This window comes from Chiloscyllium plagiosum, unplaced genomic scaffold (genome assembly GCF_037043375.1).
Source record: "Chiloscyllium plagiosum isolate Xiang-an unplaced genomic scaffold, Cpla_swu_hap1 HiC_scaffold_9, whole genome shotgun sequence".
Classification (NCBI taxonomy): domain Eukaryota; kingdom Metazoa; phylum Chordata; class Chondrichthyes; order Orectolobiformes; family Hemiscylliidae; genus Chiloscyllium; species Chiloscyllium plagiosum.
The window spans coordinates 62021021-62042952 of record NW_028270147.1 but is presented as its reverse complement, the minus strand read 5'-3'; the positions used below and the strand labels follow the sequence as shown (position 1 = coordinate 62042952).

Genomic DNA, 21932 nt, shown 5'->3' with positions numbered 1-21932 from the left:
AATACTAACAGTGTCTTTCATCGTGAAGAATGATGCAAAATACCTGTTCATTACTTTGATTAGATTAGATTACTTACAGTGTGGAAACAGGCCCTTCGGCCCAACAAGTCCACACCGACCCGCCGAAGCGCAACCCACCCATACCCTACATTTACCCCTTTAACCAAACACTATGGGCAATTTTAGCATGGCCAATTCACCTGACCCGCACATCTTTGGACTGTGGGAGGAAACCGGAGCACCCGGAGGAAACCCACGCAGACACGGGGAGAATGTGCAAACTCCACACAGTCAGTCGCCTGAGTCGGGAATTGAACCCGGGTCTCTGGCGCTGTGAGGCAGCAGTGCTAACCACTACCACTATTTTAGCTAAGTCGTAATGTTCGCCATTACTACTGCTCCAACCTCACATTCCAGCAATCCATTGTCCACTCTGACTCTCTTATCTTTTACATATCTTAAAAACCTCTTGCAATCTTATTTTATATTACTAGCTAGCTTACCCTCATACTTCATCTCCCCCTTTATTGTTTGTTTTAGTTGGCCTCTTTTAGGTTTTAAAGGCTTCCCAATTGCCCACTTTCCCCACTGCTTTTTCATTATTAAAGGATTGGACACTCTGAAGGCAAGAAACATGTTTCTGCTGATGGGTGAGTCCCGAACCAGAGGACACAGTTTAAAAATAAGGGGTAGGCCACTTAGAACAGAGTTGAGGAGAAACTTCTTCACCCAGAGAGTGGTGGGTGTATGGAATGCTCTGCCCCAGAAGGCTGTGGAGGCCAAGTCTCTGGATACTTTCAAGAAAGAGTTGGATAGAGCTCTTAAGGATAGTGGAATCAAGGGTTATGGGGATAAGGCAGGAACAGGATACTGATTGAGGATGATCAGCCATGATCATAATGAATGGTGGTACTGGCTCAAAGGGCACAATGGCCTACTCCTGCATCTATTGTCTATTGTCATTTGCTTTTATGCTGTCCATGACTTCCCTTGTCAGCCATGGTTACCTCATCCTCCCCTTAATATTTGATTCCAGCTTCTCCCTCTCAAACTGCAGGGTGAATTCTATCATGTCATGATCACTGTCCCCCAAGGGGTTCCTTCACCTTAAGCTCCTTAATCAAGTCTGCCTCGTTACATATCACCAAATCCAGAATTACCCATTCACTAGTGGGCTTAACCACAAGCTGCACAAAAAGCCATCTCATAGACATTCCCCAAATATATTTTTGGGGATCTGTTACCAACCTGATTTTCCTAGTCCACCATGATTATTGTAATAGTGCCTTTTTTGCATGCCTTTTCTATCTCCTGATTCATTTTCTGCCCCAAGTCCTGACTACTGCTCCAGGAGCTGTACATAACTCCCATTGGGGAATTGTTTTCCCTTTTGCGATTCCTTTACTCTACCCTAGCTATGTTTCTCTGATCCCACAACATGCCTGCCAAATTCAGTCTGTGCTAAATCTCATTTAACTTGTTTTGTATACTGTGCACATTTTTGTACAAACCCTCAAATCCTGAGATAAAGTTTCTCATGACTTGTTGGCTGTTATTTCTAGTAGTCTCCTGGATACCCTGTCCATAGTGTTGTAATTGCCTTAAGTTCTTTCCTCCCTTTCACCACCTGACTCAGAACTATTTCTGGATGCTTTTTTGTGTCCTTCAAAGAGATAATCAATGCAAATTATTTGTTTGTATCATCCACCATTTCTCTATTTGTCATTAAGTTTCCAATCTCATTCTCTAGACGACCAATACTCACTTTATGCTTCTGTTTTTTAAACACATGTAAGAACCTTTTACTCTTTATATTTCTAGTTAGTTTTCCCGCACCCTCTATTTTCTCCTTTTATTAGTCTTTTAGTCACTGAAATGTATCTTTTCTGAGTATTCTTAAGTGTCTACTATTGTATCTCTACTGACCTATCCCTGAACCTAATTGCACAGTTCACTTTTTCAGTTATCTTCATGCCCTCATACCTACTCTTAAAGTTTTGAATGCTAGTCTGAGATCCATTCTTCTCTCCTTCAGACTGTGAAACTCAATTGTGTTATGATTGCTGCTACTTGGTGTCTTCATTATGAGATCATTAATGAATCTCATTTCAGTGCATTTTACCAGATTTAGAATAGCCAATTTTCTGGTTGGCTGCAGTACGTACTGCCCTGAGAAACCATTCCTTAAACACTTATTAAGCTTATGCAGGCTACCTTTAGCAAATTCATATATAGATTCATTCAGTGTGCTTGTAATGGTTTGAGGCCAATATCCTAATTCCAAGGACATTATTGCAGGAATTTCTCAGGATCATGTCTTAGCCCAAACATTTTCAACTGCTTCATTGATAACATTCCTTTACCCCTTTACAAATGAAAGAATTTGTAAACTAAATAGGTTACACTGCCTCTTGACAGCCACTGCAACTATATTTTAAAAAGGGATATGTATCAAGATGAAATTAACATCTTATAGCGCCGGAGACCCGGGTTCAATTCCCGCCTCAGGCGACTGACAGTGTGGAGTTTGCATGTTCTCCCCGTGTCTGCGTGGGTTTCCTCCGGGTGCTCCGGTTTCCTCCCACAATCCAAAGATGTGCAGGTTAGGTGAATTGGCCATGCTAAATTGCCCGTAGTGTTAGATAAAGGGGTAAATGTAGGGGAATGGGTGGGTTGCGCTTCGGTGGGTCGGTGTGGACTTGTTGGGCCGAAGGGCCTGTTTCCACACTGTAATGTAATCTAATCTAATATCCGTGTGTGTTGATGTCTCAGCTTCTGTGGGGTCCATCTGTCATGAAAGGTATATACTATGCTAGTGGACTTCCTATACTTCCATTCCATGGACAACATGGTGCAGGCGTAACCCCAGAAGAGGGGCAGACAGTTCAGTGCCACAACCTACTCTGAGGCCTAGATATATTAATGGTCACTTTGGCCAGTCCAACAGCAGACCCACAAGATCCTTCAGACTACCAGCCCCTCTCTGCAGAAAGTGCCCTTAGGCCAGGGGCAACAAGAATTTTAAAAGCAGTCCCTTTAAGTAACTGAATAGGGGCTGCAAGTGAAAACACCAAAATAAATGTGATTACCTCTCTCCTGTAGTTCACAGAAACTAGGTATGGCCGAGCACCCAGTGAATCCAATTAATGTTTTTTTAAATAGAGCTGCTGTGACTTGCTTCTGTCAGGTTAGATGTGGTGATGTTTACGGATGATTGTTTGATGCAATTCTGAACTCAGCTGCTGAAGTATTCTGTGTCCACATTTTTATAATCTCTGATAAAATCTGTAACCTCTTATGATCTGGCTAGAGACCATTAAGTTTTTTTGGTAAAGCAGTCGGCATTTGAAATTTCAGGCATTCTGTAAAAGTAACTTACAGAATCATACAGTTTTAAGCAAACGTTTGAAAAAATTAGTGTCAACAAAGCCATCATTGCTATCTATTGTAAACCCTTAACATCCAGAACTAACCTGAGGTAAATATGAATTAACAGGTAAACTATAAACACAAACTCATATTAAATTGTAGACACCAGAAGATGAATCCCATAAATTTTCTCAACAATGTACCCAGATGTCAGTGATCACTGAGTCTCAAAAATCCTTTAAAACCCTTGTTTGTCTTTACAAGAAATTTCACCTTTTTTTTTGTTTTTTGAGTATATTGCCTCTGCTTTCTATTAAACATGATGTAGAGATGCCGGTGTTGGGCTGGGGTGGACAAAGTAAAACAAAATACTCTCAACACCAGGTTATAGTCCAACAGGTGTATTGTAAGCACTAGCTTTTGGATTGCTGCTTCTTTATCAGGTAGTAGTCTCTTTCAACTGTTTTTGACTAACCGTCACATGGGTTCTCTTTTGCACTCCCCACTCCCATTGGTTGGTTTTCCTTGATAAACCACCTTGCTGTCATATTAGTATTTCTGTCCTGGGCCTGCAGCAGTATTCTACCAAAGCACAACACAAGCTCAAGAGACAACATCTCATTTTCCTGAGGCACTTTACAGCCTGTACAGCTCAATATTGAACTCCACAGTTTCAGAGCCTGATTGCGTGATTTTTCTTTTATTCAACCCAGCATTCACACTCCCACGGCTGTGTCTTGTTTCCTTTGCTTGCAGCAGATAAGATCCATTTTCTCTATTTAACAGGTTTACAACTATTTTACGTCTGTTTTCTTTTTTGCCACAGTTAACACCATCTTTTATACTGGCTACCTTACCATCTTTCACTCCTGCTCCTCCTCTGCCTCTAGTAAAAGTATACAAACTACCATTTTCCAACCACATTCAATTCTGAAGAAGTTATATTGGACTTGAATCATTAACTCAGTTTCTTTCTGCACTGTACCAGACCTGCTGGGTGTTTCCAGCATTTTCTGTGCATGTTTGACAAGCACTCCGTTATACTACACAGTTTCACATTTGCTTCTTTTGAGAAATATGCAATATTACTTCAAGGGTTTGTATACATCCTGATGCCTGGATCCCTTTTCGGGTCAATTTATTTTCCCTTTCTGTAATTATTCTGCCTATTTCATATTCTTAAATCCCTGATCACATCATGATGAAATTCCATATTCTGGTTGAAAGGGAGAACTCTGGGTTCATGTTTTAAACCTAAATAATAATAACTATAAGGTTCTAAAGGAAGATGAACTTGGAAACTAGGGTAAAAGGTCAGTAGAGTCACAATGGCAGACTTTTAAAGAGATGTGTTAAAAACTTACAACAAAGATTTATCCCTGTAAGAAAGTAAGGCTCTTTGAGATAGATATATCATCTGTGATTGTAGTAAGTTGAAAGAAACACTGTTCAAATCTGCAAAGATAATTGCTCAGAGGGTTGGGCAGAACAAAGAATGACTAAAAAATGATAATTGAGGCAGAAAGCATAGGATGAGAAAAAACAAATAACAATACAAAATTGGATTTTGGGTTTTTGCAAGTATTTGACTAAGAAAAGGATAACTAAAGCTCGTGTTGAACCTGTAGAGAGGAATGTTTGTTTGGGGAATGAACAAAGAAATGGCAGAGGCCTTGAACAGGTGTTTTGTGGCTGTGACAATGGAAGGCTGAAATAAAAGTTTCAAATGAAAATCAAGCACAGGTAAGGTGGGATGAATTTAAAACCATCACCATCACTAGGGAACATGTGCAAGGAAAACTATTCGACCCAAAAGCTGATGAGTCCTCAGGACCAGGTGGCTTGCACTCTTAAGGTTTAAAAGAAATGGAAACATGGATAGTAGATCCGTCGATTATAATTTTTCATATTTCCTTAGATTGTTCTTAATGTGTTGGAAAATGGCAAATGTAAGGCCTGTATTCAAGAAATAAAGCAAGCAACTATCAGCCAGTCTGTCAATAGCAAGGTAGTCTGAAAATTGTGATTAAATGGTGATTAAATGGTGAGGAAAGGAAATGTTGTTTATTACAATGGAAAAGAATATGAGTAGGAGAGATTTACTCCAGATCAACAGGGTGTTGTTAACAGCATGTCTGGAGTACTAACTATAGTTCTCATCATTTTTATTTGAAAAAGATATAGAACATAGAACAATACAGCGCAGAACAGGCCCTTTGGCCCTCGATGTTGCACCGACCTGTGAACTGTTCTCAGCTCGTCTCCCTACACTATCCCAAAATCATCCATGTGCTTATAATTGTAATAGAAACATTTGAGCAGTTTGACTTGGCATATTCCTGTAATGAATTGCTTGTCTAATGAAGAAATGTGGAACAAGTTAGGAACAACTGTTGTTTAGAGGAATGAGACACAAGAAAGAATGTTCTCCTTGTGCAGGGGATGAAAACTAGGTGACATGGCTTAAGTATAAGGAACTTTGCTTTAAAAATGGGGATGAGAATTTTTTTCTCTCAAATTTTCTTCTCCAGTGATAGTGGAGGCTGGATCATTAAATATATTCATGACAAAATTTTCATAGGCAAATGCGTCAAGGGTTAAGGTGTGCAGACAGGAAAGTGGAGGTAAGACTACAAGTAAATCAACCATGATCTTATTGAATGGTAGAGCAGAGTTGAAAGGCTATGTGGTCTACTCCTGTATCCTATGTTCCTATGCTTTAACATACACATTTGCATGAAGTAGCATTTGCCAAGTTTCTGCTCACTCTCCCAGTCTACGTGCGTTCTCCTCCATATTAACCAGTCTTTTCTGATATAACTTGCAAACTAAAATGAGGCTCCATTTATCCACTTCCAATTCCTTGACAAAAATGCTGCAGTAGTGATCTGTAACATTCACCTAGAAAGTTTTATATGTGCACACACCCTGCCTTTCCTGGCTTAGCCATAATTCAGCCAGTCCTCGGCACCTTCTGTTATAGTAACATGACGGCCAATTATCACAGAAATATTGTGTTAAAAGCTTTATCAAAATCCAAAAATGAGTTACATTATCTCCTTTATTTATATCTTTTCATTGATTAAATACTCTTAAATTATTCACACGTGACTCCCCTTTTGTACATCTGTGTTGATTGTTGTCAGTTGCTTACATTTTATTTAAGAACTTCTAATGTTTTCCTTGGTCCTGATGTCAGACTAATGATACCTGAATACCATTTTCCCCTGCTGTTGCCGCCCTGACCCTGAATGCTTTTCTAAAAAAAATGTTTTGCTTGTTCCTCTGAGAGCCATGCAAATGTGTGTGTTAAAGCATAGGGTACAGGAGTAGGCCACATGGCCCTTCAAGTCTGCTCTACTATTCAATAAGATCATGATTGATCTACTTGTTGTCTTACCTCCACTTTCCTGTCTGCACACCATAAATACTTGCTTAATCTGTATTTGCTCATTTAATTCCAGGTTTAACAACACACTAAGGTAAACCAGATGGGTCTATTTGTTCCTTGTTGCATTAATATTTTTTAGTTCTGTTTTGACCTATATTTTGGGAAAGTTGGTAACAACATCCATACTGTGTTCAAAATCATAATTTCTACCATTGCTGATACCAGAAATCAAGTGTAAGGTGGAGCTGTAAAGTTTTCAGGTGGGCTACCAAGCAAACTTCGAGATACAGATCTTTTTAACAGACCTACCAGAATCTTTTTAACTTGGCTTGTTTGATGTCGGCAACACTGACTTATCAGCATTTATTACCTGTCCCTGGTTGTCGTTGAGCTGCCACCTTGAACTGCTGAAGTCCATGTGCTGTAGGTTGAGTAGCAATGCACATCGGGAAGGAATCCCACGATTTTGACAGTGACAGTGAAGGAACAGTGATATATTTCCAAGTAAGGATGGTGAGTGGCATGGAGGAGAATCTGCAGATCGTAGTGTTCCCATCTATCTGCTCTTTGTTCTAGATGGAAGTGGATGTGGGTTTGGAACATGCTGTCTGAGGATCTTTTGAATTTCTGCAGTACACACTGCTGCTACTGAGCGTCAGTGGTGGAGGGAGTGGATGCTTGTGAAAGTTGTGGCAATCAATCAAATAGGCTGCTTTGTCCTGGATGGTGTCAAGTTTCTTGAATGTTAATGAGTTTTGAGAATATTTGTAACTCGGGTTGAGGATCTGGATGTAAATTTCCTCACTGAGCTGGAAAGTTCATTTTCAGATGTTTCGTCACCATACTAGGTAACGTTATCAGAGAGCCTCTGGCGAAGCACTGGTGTTAGTGGCCTGCTTTTTATTTATGTGTTTATGTTTTTTTTGAGTTGGTGATGTCATTTTCTGTGGTCATATCATTTCCTGTTTTTTACCACCACCTGAGAAAATGGGGTCCAAGTCAATATGTTTGTTGAGTTTGGTCGGAGCTGCACCCAGACAGATAAGTGGAAAATATTGTAGGTTGTGAATGGGTTTTGTGGAGTCAGGAGATTAGTTACTTCAGTATTCCTAGCCTCTGACCTGCTCTTGTAGATACTTTATGTTGAGCCCAGTAGACTTTCTGATTAATGCTAATCCCTAGGATGTTGATTTTGGAGCATTCCGTGATGTTAACACTATTGAATGTCAAGAGGCAGTGGTTAGATTGCCTCTAATTGGAGATGGTCATTGCCTGGCATTGGTTTGGTGTGAATATAACTTGCCACTTGGCCCAAGCCTGGATATTGTTCAGACCTTGTTGCATTTGGACATGGACTGCTTCAGTATCTGAGGACTCACGAATGGTGCCAAACACTTTGCAATCATCAGCAAACGTCCCCACTCCTGACTTTCTGATGGAGGGGAGGCTATTGATGAAGCAGCTGAAGATAGCTGGACCGAGGGCACTACCCTCCAACAGCCACATCTTCCTACCTGTCAGGTATGACTCCAACCAGCTTGAGAGTTTTCCCCCTTCTACCTATTGATTCCAGTTTTGCTAGGGCACCTTGATGACACATTAGGTCATCTGTAATCTTAGTGTCAAGGGCTGTCGTTTTAAACTCCCCCCTGGAATTCAGATCTTTTTGTCCATGTTTGAACCAAGGCTGTAATGAGGTCAGGAACCGAGTGACCCTGGTAGAACTTAAACTGGGTGTATTGAGTAGGTTATTGCTGAGCTGGTGCTGCTGGATAGTACTGTTGATGACACCTTCCATCACTTTACTGATTATTGAGAGTCGACTGATGGGGCAGTAATTGGTCGAGTTGGATTTGTCATGCTTTTTGTGCACGCGATATTCCTGGGCAGTTTTCCACATTGTTGAGTAGATGCAAGTGTTGTAACTGTACTGGAACAGCTTGGCTCGGGGAGCGGCATGTTCTGCAGCACAAGTCTTCAGTGCTATTGCCGGAATGTTGTCAGGGCCCATGGCCTTTCCAATATCCAGTGCCTTCAACCATTTGTTGATATTGCATGGACTGAAGACTTATTTATTATGCTGGAGTCCACTGGAGAATGCTGAGATGGATCATGCACTCTGCACTTCTAGCAGAAGATTGTTGCACGTGCTTCAGCCTTATCTTTTGCACTGATGTCCTAGGCTCTTCCATCATTGAGGATGGGGAATATTTGTGGAGCCACCTCCTCCAGTGAGTTTAATTGTCTACCACCATTCATGACTGGACCTGGCAGACTGCAGAATCTAAATTAGATCCATTGGTTATGGGATTGCTTTGCTCTGTCTGCAAGTTGCTTTTTATTCTGTTTTGATTTGCAACTAATCCTGTTAATAGCTTCATCAGCTCAACACCTAGTTTTTAGATATGCTTAATGCTGCTGCTGACGTGCCCTCCTGCACTCTCCATTGAACCATGGTTGATTCTCTGGCTTAACGGTAATGGGGATATGAAAGGCCTTCAGGTTGCAGATTGAGTTGAAGTACAATTCTACGACTGTTGGTGGCTCATAGTGCCTCATGGATGCCCAGTCTTGAGTTGCTAGATCTGTTCAAAGTCTGTCCCACATGGCATGGTGATAATGCCCACAATGCAATGTAGAGTCGTTTGACTGAGAAGACAAGACTTCATCTCCACAAGGATTTCGTAGTGGTCACTGTTAGCAATACTGTCATGGACAGATGCATTTGCAGCTGGCAGATCGGTAAGGATGAGGGCAAGTATATTTTTTCCTCTTGGTTCCTTGCCACCTGCTGCAGACCCAGCTTGATCAGTGGCACTGCTGCTGAGTTGTTCTTGGTGTGGAAATTAGTATCTCTCACCCAAAGTCAACATTGTGCCCTTGTCACCCTCTGTGCTTCCACCAAGTGTCGTTCAACGTGGAGGAGTACTGATTCATTGGCAGAGGAAGGACGTTATGTAGTGATCTGTTGGAAGTTTCCTTGCACATGTTTAACCTGAATCCATGAGTCTTCATGGGATCTGGAGTCAAGGTTGAGGACTCTTAGGGTAACTCCCTCCAGACTGCATACCACTGTGCCGCCACCTCTGCTGGGTTTGTCCTGCCTGTAGAATAGGACATATTCAGTGATGGTGGTATCTGAAACATTGTCTGTAAGGTATGATTCTGAGTATGACTTCATTAGACTGTTGCTTGATTGGTCTGTGAGACAGCTCTCCCAATTTTGGAACTAACCCCCAAATTTAGTATGTTAGGTTCTTTTACTCTTGAAATTCTTACACACTTGATGCAACTGCAACACACCAACTTCTGTGAACAAGCAACCAAATTTATTAGCAAAATACTGTACAAGCCTTGGAGAAACCCTGAACATTCTTCACCATGCTTGCGAGTAGTGTCCAGGGGTGTCTCTCTGAACAAAGGAAACAGTCTTTCCTCTATACAAAAATCTTTCCATCTCAGTTAGTAATGCCCACAAGACAACCCTCAGCCATTTCCTCATAGTCACATGCCACTCAAGATACAATGCAGTGACCACCCCACCTCCAGAAACAATGTAATGCAAATCATCCCTTAATGGTCAAATCTGTTGCAAATTGTTTTTTCTAACTGTAGGGAAGTAGTCAAATTCCCAGCGTAATGTTCTTATTGATTTCTGGATAAAAATATAAATCATTCCTGAATGGCAAGGAAATAGCTGTGTAAACGTCCCACATTCCACCTATAAGACAAAGACACACCACCTTACCCCAGGGCATTCAATTTCTTGCAGGTCAGTACAGCAAATTAACCTTTTTAATATCTCAAGTAAGGAGAACTTGGCAGGGTCGACAGGGCTATTGCTGTTGTCTTTTCCAGTGCCTAGGTAAATGCCAGATAGTCTGTCCAGTTTAATTTCTTTGTGACTTCGTAGGGGCTAATACTGAGGGGCTTGCTAGGCCATTGAAGAGGGCACCTGAGAGTCAACCACATTGCTGTGGCTCCAGGATAACATGTAGGCCTAACCAGGTGAAGATTCCATCCCTGAGGGGCGTTAGTGAACTAAATCGGCTTTTCTGACAATTTACTGTGGTTTCACGGTGATCAATAGATTCTTAATTCCAGATTGTTTATGTTGAAGTCAAATTTCATCATCCGGGTCTGGCAAAGCTTAATAGACTTTCTGTATTAATAGTCATCAATAATACCATTAAGCCATTGCCTCCCTCCTAATTTGCTTACATCATAAGCCATTGTATTTGAATTTTTGAGACTCTTTAGCAAATCAGGTTTCATAGAATCCCTGCAGTGTGGAAACACGCCCTTCGGCCCAGCAAGTCCACACTGACTTTCTGAAGAGTAACCCACCCAGACCCATTCCCCTACACTTACCCCTGAGTAATGCATATCGCTGAACACCACGGACAATTTGCCATGGCCGATTCACCTAACCGACACATCTATGGATTATGGAAGGAAACCGGAGCGCCCGGAGGAAACCAGCACAGACACTGGGAGAATGTGCAAATTCCACACAGACAGCTGCCCAAGGCTGGAATCGAACCCGGGTCCCTGGCGCTGTGAGGCAGCAGTAATAACCACTGAACCACCATGCTGCCCATTTCCACAACAGATCTGCAAGGAATCAAATTTTATCATTCTATTAGTATCAAAGTGAAGTTTGGAAGAACAAGATTTACAGCTATATATTTTGGGTCCTTTTGCAATTCAAAATTGACGTGTACATGTGCTGCTTATTTCATTCTCTTTGTGCACACATCTGTCAGTGCACAAGTAGAATGAAAGAAGCAGCACATGTACCCATCTCTTCCAATGTTCTTCCAAACTTCATTTTGATACTAATAGAATAAAATTTGATTCTTTACAGATCTATTGTGGAAATGGGTGGCATAGTGGCTCAGTGATCTGTATGCAGATATCCTTCAAACGATGCTGTATTTATTGCCTTGCTGTTTGAAGAACCTTGGTGCATGTAATTTAGCATCTGCACTCATTACAGTGACCAATGTTTTTAAAAAAAAAAATTCATAGGCTGCAATCACTCTGGAATGTCCTGGAGTTGTGAAAGGCTATATAAATGCATGTTTTTTTTCTTTTCTCTGCAATAATTTTCTCCAACTAAAGTTCTAAAATGTTAATTAAGGTGAATGTTTTTTAAAAAAAAATACACATGACTAAGTTCATGCACTTGAGTACAAAAGGAGAAACAATACTGATCAGAAATGTGTAGATTTTTCCATGTTCAGGAAGTGCGTTAAGCTAATAAAATGTAGTTTTATATAAAAAAAATTCCAAAACAACTAAGAAGTCTCCATCACCTCTGGCAAGCTAGAGAATATAAGGTGGAAGGTTGCAGTAGAGTTTTAAAAATGTAGTTTGAGGAACATTAAATAAGAGGCATGTGGACATATTCGACTGATGTTCCAGCACTGTTGTTTATTGCTGCCAGACAGACCATAAAAATGTGTTTGGCAGTTATTTTGTTTGAGGCCACCATCTCTTCAGTGGTTCTGGGGTTTGGGCACAAACATGAAAGTCCATTGCCAAGTCTTGGCTCTCCCTTTGTCATAAAGCCATATGTTAATATGTCTTAATATTTATTTAATGAGCAAACTAATGAGACGAACTTTTCAAACAATTCAAATAATCTTTCCCCAGTATTTCTTTTAAGCTTGACTTGTTATTTTTCCAAAAAAAAATGTTTAAGTGGAAATGCAAAAAAAACCCAAATTCTTCAGTACCAGAGAAGTTTGGAAAGGTAAAGGCTTTTTCATGAATTGTTATGCTTCACTGCACTTAGTTTCTATTGAGTCTAAAACTTGGAAAATTCTTGATTATGTCAGAAAAACAGAAATGCTGGAAATACTCAGCAGATCTGGCAGCATTTACACAGAGAAACAGTTAACTTTTCAAGTCTAAGTACTTCCTTTAGTACTTGAAACCTATAATATTTGACTTTTCCATATTAGTGAAAGGGATGGTCTGTGATAAGATAGGTGGTAGAAGTGGTTAAATACAAAGGTTTCATGGTGCAAGGGTGAAAGGAACGATATCAGGACAACAAAGAAATGATCTGTCTAGAGATGGTGTGAATGGTAGCATTGCGAATAGCTGTTCAGTGTCTTGATTGCCATTTGGACACTAGATGGTACTGCAGTATTTTCTCCATACAGTTCTTCAAAACCCATATTTCTCTTTGCTCAAATCTGTTGATATTTATAATATTAAAGAAGCACTCCAGGAAAGCTCAGACAAGTTCTCTTTGGTGTAAAGCACAATTGCTTTCTGTTTCTTGTCCAGTTCACAGTTAATCCCCATTGCTTTTTCTTCCACCTGTGGTTATTCAGTTTGTGAGAAATCTGCTGGTGTGATAACATCCAAAATCATATTTTCTTAAGATTACTATAATTCTTGAAGCGAATATATATGACAGGTGCAGTCTGTGAGAGTAGCATTTTTTTGGCTTTCCTCTGTTTCCTTTACCTGCTCTCTTTACTGTCTCAACTATTGGCTGAGCATTAGATCTACTGTCAGAGGTCCTCCTGCATTTCACACTTAGATTTGATTAGATTAGATTACAGTGTGGAAATAGACCCTTCGGCCCAACAAGTCCACACCGACCCGCCGAAGCGCAACCCACCCATACCCCTACATTTACCCCTTACCTAACACTACGGACAATTTAGCATGGCCAATTCACCTAACCTGCACATCTTTGGACTGTGGGAGGAAACCGGAGCACCCGGAGGAAACCCACGCAGACACGGGGAGAACGTGCAAACTCCACACAGTCAGTCGCCTGAGGCGAGAACTGAACCCGGGTCTCTGGCGCTGTGAGGCAGCAATGCTAACCACTGTGCCACCGTGCCGCCCACTTTATCCGTTTTAGTTTCCCTAAGTTTGATAAAATGCAAAATATTGGATGTAATTTGCATTTAAAATTCCTGCGTTTAAAACCAGTTTCTTCGGTTTTGTGCACTAGTCTCTAAAGAGTTGATTTAGAAGTAGACCACAAAACAAACCACGGCACATATAGAAATAATATAGCCTATCTGTGGCTTTGTTAAAACTGTCTTTCCACCTCCGCCAACAGTGCCTGTCTCTACCTTATGCCGATGTTGCTGTATTCCTCATCAAGTCCTTGATATCCTTGCTTCCAACCTCTATAGCTTCAACAGCACACAAAGCTCAAGTGTACATATCCCTATTTGCCCCAAGTCACCCTATTACACTCTATTTTTACCCTCTTGTGCATCCCTGATTTAATAATTTCATCGTTGGTGGCCACACTTTAAACTATTGAGGAGCTAAAAGCTCGCGAATTCCTTTGTTAAAACTTTGTCGCTTTCCCCTAAAAGATAGTCCTTCAGCTATATTTCTGTGACCACATTTTTGGCCATGTCGAATAATCTCCCCTTATGTAACTTCTTATCACAGAATGGGACATTTTGTTATGTTAAAGATGCTATAATAAATGCAAGGTGCTGCTTTTATCATTGTGAGAAGCATAGAAGCTGTGAATAGACTATGCCATTTACCCCTTTGAGTATCCTCTGCCATTCAGTATGATCATGGCGGATCTTCCAACTCTGACCTGGTCCTGATGTCTTCCTTCGATTTCTTTAGCCCGAAGAACTATATCAACTCCTTCTTGAAAACATTCACTGTTTTGGCTTCAATTGCTTTCTACACCAGAGAATTATATAGATTTGCCGTTCTTTCGTTGAAGAAATTTCTCCTCAATCCTAAATGGTCTACTTCATATCCTTGGTCCCTGGTGCTGAACTCCCCAGTCATTGGAAAAAATCCTGCATTTACCCGTCAAGTTTTGTTAGAATTTTACAAGTTTCTGAGATCTCCTCTCATTCGTTCAAATTCCAATGTATATAGTCCTAACCAATCTAGTCTCTCTTCACATTAGTCCTGCCATCCCAGAAATCAGTCTGGTAAACCTTTAGAACATTCTTCCTCAAATAAGGAGACCAAAACTGCACACAATACTCCAGGTGTTGTCTCACCAAGACTGTGTACAATTGCAGTAAGGCATCCCTGCTCATGTACTCGAATCCTCTTGCTGTGAAGGTCAAAATATCGAATGCTACACCTGCATTCTTACTTGGTGACAGGTACACCAGGGCGCCTGATCTTGTTGGACCTCCTCCAATGATCATAGTCATGGTTACCATAAAATAAGTTTGATATTACAGGTTTCATTCCCTGAATTAAAATTACATGAGCATTAGCAATAGCTCTGGATTACTATTCTGTGACATAACCACTATGTCACCATCTCCTCTAGGTGTTCCCACTTCAGCCATTTGAGGAGGCTCCAAAGATTAAACTGGATTTTTGGCCGGGTTCCGTAAAATAGCTATTGGCCTGTAAAATGGTATTTGAATTTTCCTTTAATTTACTCATAATCTGATTACTTTGCGTTTTACGTTGTTATTTTAGGTATTTAAATTAGGTTATTCACAAATGATGAGACACCCCTACTTTGTTCTGGTTCATCGTAACAGTTACCTTCAGTGAAATGCAAATGAATTTGACCAGAATCCGGGGTGAGCGGTTTTTCTGAGAAGAGCTGTTATCACACCTAGGTTGCAATTGTGCCCAAAGTGAATATTCTATCTCCCAGAGACTGTTCATATTTTGTTGAACAGTGCATTCATCCAGTCCTTGTTTTAATGTCCACTTTTCAGCAGAAACCATCATATAACAACGCAGTGTTTAGTTCTGATGAAGACTCAGAGTCATTGAATCCCTACAGTATGGTTTGGACTTGAAATGTTAACTGGTTCTCGCTCCTCAGATGCTGCCAGACCTACTGAGTTTCTCCAGCACTTTGTTTTCAAACAGTTTTTGGGAGTTGTGGGTCCTATATTTTTCAGTCAGAATGTACACAGCTCAGTGCAGGACCAAGTCATACGGATTAATGAGTGTCTACATATTGGGCTTATAAGGATTTTTAAAAAGAATGGCATTGCAGTACAGGGGAACCTCAATTATCTGGCACTTGATTATCCGAATTTTGGATTAACCCAGAAGATCGCAAGGTCCCGATGCTTGGCTAAACTGTGTTAACTGGCATTCAATCATCTGAACATTCGATTATCTGCCAAAATACTCCCTGCCTATGTTTGCTCAGATAATGGAGGTTCCTCTGTCGTTTCTTTCTGGTCTTCAGACTTGCCCAATGTGCTTAATGAATTGCCCCATTGAGGAAGGTTCTTGTTCAGCAGCAAACATCCAAAATTTGGGTAATAAACACTGAATCTGTTTTGTCATTTTTACTTGTGTAGGGACAGCTTCCTATTCTTCAGATTCTGTTATATCCATTCCAACCATATGAGCAGTCAGAATGGAGCTCTGTTTAATGTTTCATCTGAAAGATCAGGTACAATTGTGGCAAAAGACTTTCGATGTGGGCAAATATGAGGTGTAGTCCAAGAAAGAGTGATCTGATTGACGTGCTTGAAATGACTGAAGGATTTGATACTGTAAATACAGACAAACCCCATTTCCTTGGGTGAGGAATTGCAGAACAAAGAGGAGCAATTTTAAACTAAGAGCTCGACCATTCGAGTGAAATCAGGAAGCACTATGGTATCTTCCCTATTAAATGCTTGTGCATGCTGAGTCTCTTTAAATTTTCAGGAATTCTATGGAGAGAATCTCAGTTGGTGGAGGTATCCAGTGATATGAATCAAGAGCCAGCATAAGTATGATGGGCCAAATGACTTTGTTCTGAATATTTCTGTGGTTCTTAAATGAAGTTGACGTATATAATCAAACCTTCACAGCACACTTAATGATCAGATTATCTTGCATTTTTCCATTGAACAATGCTAATTTTCCTTAGTGCTGTACTGAAGTATTCACTTAGATTTTACGCTCATGTTCTGAAGGGAGCTTGGAATCACAGCCTTTGAACACAAGCATGAGTGCTACCACTGCATCAAACTTCGACTTCAAACCTGAATTAGCTGATGCAAGAGAGATGTTGCAAGCAGTTTTGACATTGCGAATTTAGTGAAGGGACAGAGATTGATTCTGACTCTGGTTGATTTGCGAGTTACCCCGATGGCTGGACATGAGAAGCATGGAGTTTAGGTATCTTCAATGAAGGGCAAAACCGAACAAGTCAGTCTACTGACATACTGAGAGACCTAGTCACTTCAGGTCAGTCAGTTTGAGATGGTTAGGAATCAGAAGATCTCCCCAATTATGAAACTTTGTTTCTGAGGAACAGTCTGAATGGCAGAGATGACATGGAGTTTACATTAATAACTCCGTGGAAAGATAGGCAACCAGTTTCCTGTGGACCAATTGGAATGTGATAACTACTTCAAATACAGATTGACAGAAGACACCTGCTGTGGAATATTGCTAATGCAGTTAAAATAGAAACTAAATCAAATAACATTATAAAAATGGTCAATGGCAAAACCGTTACACGGTGTAACTTGGAGAAAGACCAAGTTTCTGTGAAGATTTAAAAAAGCAAGGAAATCAAAAAAGTTGATTGTTGCTAACATGAATTGGAAAAGGTTTATAGCCTTCAATAAACCCCTTGCTATGGAATTCCACAGTTTTAAGAAGCTGAGAAAAAATGAGTTAGGAAAGAAGATAATTCATTACCCTCTATTTCAGTATAGGGAGGAGGAGCAGGAGAAACAGAAAAAGAAGGAAACTATTGTGCTTTTAATAAAATGAGATATTGAAAACTAATGAAGAGAAATGAAAATTGAAAGAACAATTAATAGTCTTGACAACAAACTACTTGATTTTGTTAAGCACAAGGAATGATATAACTCAGCCCCATTATTGGAGCTAAAATATTTCTCATAGTATACTGGTCAACACTAACATAATTTGTTTTTTTTTCTCATTTTTATTGCAGCTCTGGTTGGCTTATCTTTCAGTGGTGCCATAGGTCTAACCTTCCTCATGTTAGGCTGTGCTCTTGAACAGTATGGGTAAGGTTGTTTTTAATGGGTAAAAATCAGTTTGTTCAAGAAAATCTTGATATTTACTGCACTGAATGGGCAGGTCTTTGAAAATAGTTCAGTGCTTTTTATTTCTAGCCATAATACTACTTGATGATTTATCACTCTGCTACTTTGCTTCTCTGGCTTCACGTATAGGTAGGGAAAATAAAGCTCTCCTCATAAAGTTAATGTCTATTTTCTAAACCCTTGAAAACATTCTGATAATATGCAGTTTCCTGCTTAGATGTGCGTAGTGCTGACAATCAATGATGCAAGTCTCTGACCAGAGTTTAGGCAACAGAAGGGGAAAAAAGAGGTAGTGATTCCTATTTACTAGTTAGTGAACATTTCTCAATGTTAAGTCATAGTATTAGGGAGATTTTTTTTTCCCTTATTACAGGGGAAAAGAGGAGCAGTCCTGTGGGGAAAAAAAGCCTGCATTCTGATTGCAGTGAGATAGATGCCTTGGAGACAAGCAGCACCAGTATGATAGTCCAAGTGTGGGAACCTTGATGGGGAAATTCTAAGATCAGGTCAATGGCTGAGATAATGGAAGATGTGTGTTAGACCTTGGGAAGACTGATTAAAGATTTTGACCAATGTTGGGGTTGAAGAACACTGCAAAAACTCCGATATCTACAATGTTTGGCAGACAAACCAGCTCCCAACAGGACTAGTGGTAGGAGTGGGGAGATTTGAGAGCTGGGAGCATTAAAGGGGATTGGAGTCTGGGGGACTAATGGACTACTGGGAGTTAACAATATTTGGGGTTTGTGGGGGCAGGTGAGTGTAGTCAAGGTGTAGCAGTTTTGTAAAAAATGGAGCCCAAACTGCCATTTCAGGACCTTCCTAACTATTGCATTCATCCATGATCAGTTTATACTTCCTATTACGCTCTACCTTGCTTTCTCCATTATTGGTGAATTCTTATGCTGTCTCCTGTTTGTTCCCATTTGCATTCCACTCTGTTCCGTAGTCCTGCATCTCTCTCCATTGTTCTGCTACAGCCTCCCTTTCCATTTTTGAGTTTATAGTTTCATGACCTCCCTTTTCAATCCAAAGAAAAACAACTGTTGGGTTGTCAGAACATTGGAAGCAATGTTACCCAAGAGATTTCTGTGAGGGAGTTTGAATTCTAGAGGGATGTAGAGGAAGTTTACTCTTAAATAAACAGATGCTTGGAAGGTGAAACATTACCATTACCAGAATTTCTTGTTAATACTTTTACATGCTTGCATGCAAAATAAGAATTTATTTCAGTGCTCCAACTTTCTTTTACCTTTTTCCTACTGTCTGCAGGTTTTCAATCCAGAACTTCTTGCTTAATTGCTTTATCTTTTATACTGTCTTGCAACGTTGTTTAAATTGTAGCTATTAACTTGGGTTCCTCTGATAAAAGATTATGGAGTTTGTTTTGTTGATATTTATCTGAAATGGCTGTGGGACAATATCAAGTCCTGCCTTCATCAGAGATATACAAATGTTTGTTCTATTGGCATTTGTAATAAGGCCTTTAGTAATCATCTTGCCATTTTAATTATGTTTTCTTTCATTTTCAATCCCGCCACAGTGTATACTGGCCATTGTTTGTGCTGATCTTTTACTTCCTGTCGCCCATTCCAAGTTTTATTGCACGAAGATTGGGAGATGACTCTGATGCAGCAAGCAGTGCCTGTCGTGAACTTGCATACTTCTTCACTACAGGGATTGTTGTTTCTGCCTTTGGGCTCCCAATAATTCTTGCTCGAGTTGCAGTGGTAAGTTTTTAGTCCAACACCTTACCACCATTTGTCACCTTATTTTGTTTTATGACTTACTAGTGGGTTTTTTCCATGTCCAAAGTAGAATACTCTGGGTCTTAATTTTTTTTCAATTGTGAAAATAGAATTTAATGATTTACAGACTCTTTCTATCATAAAAATGTAGACAGTTGATGAAAAACAACAAGATGGAGGGTATTCCAATAACTAGTTGTCTAAAATTTACAAGGATGTTGCCAGGGTTGGAGGATTTGAGCTATAGGGAGAGGCTGAACAGGCTGGGGCTGTTTTCCGTGGAGCATCGGAGGCTGAAGGGTGACCTCATAGAGGTTTACAAAATTATGAGGGGCTCGGATAGGGTAAATAGGCAAAGTCTTTTCCCTAGGCTGAGGAAGTCCAGAACTAGAGGGCATAGGTTTCGGGTGAGAGGAGAAAGATATAAAAGGGACCTAAGGGGCAACTTTTTCACGCAGGGGGTGCTACGTGTATGGAATGAGCTGCCAGAGGATGTGGTGGAGGCTGGTACAATTGCAACATTTAAGAGGCATCTGGTTGGGTATATGAATAAGAAGGGTTTGGAGGGATATGGGCCAGATGTTGACAGGTGGGACTAGATTGGGTTGGGATATCAAGTTGGCATGGAAGAGTTGGATTGAAGGGTCTGTTTCTGTGCTGTGCATCTCTGACATCAAATTAATTCTCTTTCTCCAAATGATGAATCATTTCTCTGGCTTAGAGATTAATTGTTTGCAGCTCTTTACAAACTTGAGACACCTGGTCCACTGTAGATGTGAGTTTGATGAACTGCATGGGAATTTGATGATGTGATGACATTGAAAGTCTGAGTCAAACAAGGACCAGATTAGGTTCTGAATATTTCTGGATACAAGGTGTTCAGGAAGGAAGGGGAGGAGGGATGACTAATGATCAAGGAGAACATTATACCACTGAAGAGGGAAGATGCCTTAGAGCTAACTGAAAAATCATTGAACTTGAAATGTAAATTTTCTCTTTCCACAGATCATAGCACAGTACAGGGCCTTCGGCCCTCGATGTTGTGCTGACCTTTTATTCCATTCTAAGATCGCACTAACCTGCATACCCTTCATTTTACTATCATCTATGTGCCTATCCAAGAGTGGCTTAAATACCCCTAATGTATCTGACTGTACTACCACTACTGGCAGTGCATTCCATGCACCCACCACTCTGTGTAACGAATCTACCTCTGACATCTCCCCTAAACCTTCCTCCAATCACCTTAAAATTATGTCCCCTTGTGATAGCCATTTCTGCCCTGGAGGGAAAAAATCTCTGGCTATCCTATCTATGCCTCGATGTTGCCAGATTGCTGAATTATTCTAACACTTTCTGTTTTTGCTATGTATCAAATGTTTGCATTATTATGTACTATAATCTAAATGATAATTATGCCAATTGTCACTATCCAACAATGTATTCCTTCCTTTGGATCTAAAGATTGTCATCTGGATAATACAAATTCCAGCCTTGGGCGACTGTCTGTGGAGTTTGCACATTCTTCCCATGTCTGCGTGGGTTTCCTCTGGGTGTTCCGGTTTCCTCCCACAGTCCAAAAATGTGCAGGCCAGGTGAATTGGCCATGCTAAATTGCCCATAGTGTTAGGTGTGTTAGTCAGAGGGAAATGGGTCTGGGTAGGATACTTTTCGGAGGGTCAGTGTGGACTGGTTGGACCATAGGGCCTGTTTCCACACTGTAGGGAATCTAATCTAAAAAAAAACACCTGACTATTTTCCATCACTTGGCCCATCGCCTTGTATGCCTTGGCATTGCAAGTGGACATCTAATTACTACTTGGATGTTATGGCAGTGTCTGCTTCTATCACCCTTTACAGACTATAAATTCCAGATTTCCATTATCCTCTGTGATTTTTTTTTCCCTTATCCCCTTAAAAACCTCTTCCTCCTTGCCTCAAACCTATGTGCCCTGGTCATTGAACCCTCCCTTATAGGGAATTGTTTCTTCTTGTATAAGCCCCTTATAACTTTATATATCTCAATCAGGTGTCCCTTCAGTCGTCTCAGCTCCAAGGGCAATATCCCAATCTATTTAGTTTCTCTTCATAACTAAAACTGTCCAGCCCAGGCAACATCCTGATAAACCTTCTGTTCACACTCGCCTGTGCAATTACATCCGTCCTATGAAATGGATTCAAACTGCACACAATACTCTAATTGTGGTTTAATTAATTTTTTTTTCACCATAACCTCCCTGCTCTTAAACGCTATCCCTCAGGTAGTAAAGGCAAGTCTAAAGTTTTTCCCACTTTATCAACCTGCCTTGGTATTTTAAGGGACTGGATGCAAACCAATGTCGCCCTGACTCTGTGTATTCCAACATCCTGTAACTCATCATGTATTCCCTCATCTTGTTTGTCTTA

At 40.4% G+C, this 21932-nt stretch overlaps 1 protein-coding gene across 1 annotated transcript in view; it reads left to right on the top strand.

The window, feature by feature from the left end:
• The window catches only part of LOC122554423 (leptin receptor gene-related protein), a 32986-nt gene that overhangs the window by 7324 nt on the left and 3730 nt on the right, over positions 1–21932 (top strand). The window contains exons 2-3 of the mRNA XM_043699434.2: positions 17664–17739; positions 19322–19508. Of these exons, the coding sequence (XP_043555369.1) occupies positions 17664–17739; positions 19322–19508 (263 nt within the window). The remainder of the gene's footprint in view (positions 1–17663; positions 17740–19321; positions 19509–21932) is intronic.